Genomic DNA, 2,186 nt, shown 5'->3' on the forward strand with positions numbered 1-2,186 from the left:
AATGTATTACTATAAATAGCTGAACATGTCAAAGTATATTTGTTTCAGAATAATAAATCACATTTTATGTATTAAATTATTTAACGCTTTACGTTTTTAACTATTTAATCATTTTTTCGAAGTTTTAATTACTGTTAATTGCTGTTTATTTTTTTTATCCAATTGAAACTATTTCTCGTTCATCTATCAGTCCATAAATTATTTTTTCCAGCCTCTTGATTACATTATTAGAATATTTTTTCTATTCTCAAATTTTATATTTGTGCATTAGTAGAAATGTTCTCCTGCCGTACTGGGAAATTTTATTTTACCCACTTGGAGAGAACAATAAGGCCCGTTTGATTGCACGAAATTTTCCATGGAACTTGGAATTTGAATTCCAACTTCCACTTTTGGCCTGTTTGATTGACAAAATTTTTCAGGGAATTGATTTTCCATGAATTTCTAGGTACAACACCTTAAAGCGTGATTTTCCACCTTTTTTTTCCTAGGGGATAGGTGGTTTTTGGTTTTCTACCTTTTTTATTTTTATTTTTTTTGCTTTTTTTATTTTTTTTAATTGTTGGCAATGGGAACAAATTTTAGGAATAATTGTAAAAAAGGATATCCCTGAAATTGACAATTTCCACGTAAAACAAAGTCAAACGAACATCAAAAAATACTTTTACTTCAACATTTTCCACGTGAAAAATTTATACAATCAAACACAATAATTTACAATTTCCATGAAAACAATTTCTAGGTAATTCAATTCCCTAGAATTCATTTTCTTTCCACCTTAATTTTATCTTCGCAATCAAACAGATCCTAAATATACTTCTTGTGCCATATTAGAAAGTGGGCAATCTTATCCTGTCTGTGTGCACTAGAGAGCCATGTTTTAGCTGTAAAGTGGTGTTAACAGCTCAAGGACCCAAAAGTCCAAAGGGGCAACCAATGTATGTCTTTTAGTAACTTCATGGAAACTGTCACCATTCAATTGATCTCTTTCCATTTCTAAATCTATATATACTTCGTTACAAACATAGAAAAAACCATCCCATTGAAATAATTTCGTCCTTCATAGACACACACTCAAAGTCAAATACCTCGAATGGAGCAAAAAGAGTCTCAAGTACCCCAACTCAAGCTTTTAGTTTTGACAATTTCAGCTAAATTTCATGCTGGTTACTTCCGAATTAGCCTCTCCTTGTGCAGCCAGGTATTGTTATGGAAAACATTAGATGAGCCATCGGACGATGTCCACGCTTTTAGACAAGTTCTTCGCCTATTACCATACGCAGTTTTCGTTCTTCTGTGGTCATTGGCATTATTTTCTTTAGTATCCTTATCTCTAATATACCTTCTACGCTGTTTCTTGCACTTTGAAATGGTGAAAAATGAGTTCTTACACCGCGTAGGAGTGAATTACTTATTTGCTCCCTGGATTTCTTGGCTTCTTTTACTCCAAGCCACCCCCTTCTTTACAGCCAAAACCGTACACTATTTTGTACTTTGGTGGGCGTTTATCGTTCCCATCTTGGCACTTGATATAAAAATCTATGGCCAGTATTTCACCAAAGGGAAGAGATTGTTATCGGGAACCGCGAACCCAACAAGCCAATTATCGGTTATCGGTAATTTGGCCGGAGCAAGAGCTGCAGCAGAAATGGGGTGGAGAGAGAGTGCAATTTGTATGTTTGCACTGGGAATGACACATTATTTAGTACTTTTTGTCACACTTTATCAGAGACTAAAAGGGAGTAATTCGGTTCCACATATGCTTAGGCCTGTTTTCTTTCTCTTTTTGGCTGCTCCAAGTATGGCTAGCTTGGCATGGGACTCTATCTCTGGGAACTTTGATAGTTCATCCAAGATGCTATTCTTTCTTTCGCTCTTTCTCTTCCTATCCCTGGTAAGAGTTTGCTTCTACCACCACGAATCGGTTAGAGATCTCTCATGTTATTTTTCTTAATAATTTATTTAATAATGGAGTATAAACGGCATAACTGGCGCGTGTTGAACAACTTCATCTAGAGACTTAATTATTAGAAATATGGGATAGATTTTGTCTATGAAAGGCTTTTGCAGGTCATGCTTGACACGCGTATTTTCATATATGGCTGGTATTGAAAATTAAACTCAAACTTTTATGTACTTTTCTATGACATTGAACTGCTTACCTTAAAAATTTAACCTATTAAAAG

At 34.6% G+C, this 2,186-nt stretch overlaps 1 protein-coding gene across 1 annotated transcript; it reads left to right on the forward strand.

Annotated features, from left to right (window-relative positions):
* Nucleotides 1–1,000: 1,000 nt before the first annotated feature.
* On the forward strand, nt 1,001–2,186 carry LOC111378375 (S-type anion channel SLAH1-like). The gene has a single exon (XM_023001567.1). The coding sequence runs from the start codon at nt 1,094–1,096 to the stop codon at nt 1,952–1,954; it is 861 nt and encodes a 286-aa protein (XP_022857335.1). The 5' UTR covers nt 1,001–1,093; the 3' UTR covers nt 1,955–2,186.

Source organism: Olea europaea, unplaced genomic scaffold, assembly GCF_002742605.1.
Source record: "Olea europaea var. sylvestris unplaced genomic scaffold, O_europaea_v1 scaffold18065, whole genome shotgun sequence".
NCBI lineage: Eukaryota > Viridiplantae > Streptophyta > Magnoliopsida > Lamiales > Oleaceae > Olea > Olea europaea.

Bases quoted from the DNA above. Each gene is read 5' to 3' on its own strand.
- LOC111378375 (XM_023001567.1), top strand. From the start codon at position 1,094: ATGGAGCAAAAAGAGTCTCAAGTACCCCAACTCAAGCTTTTAGTTTTG.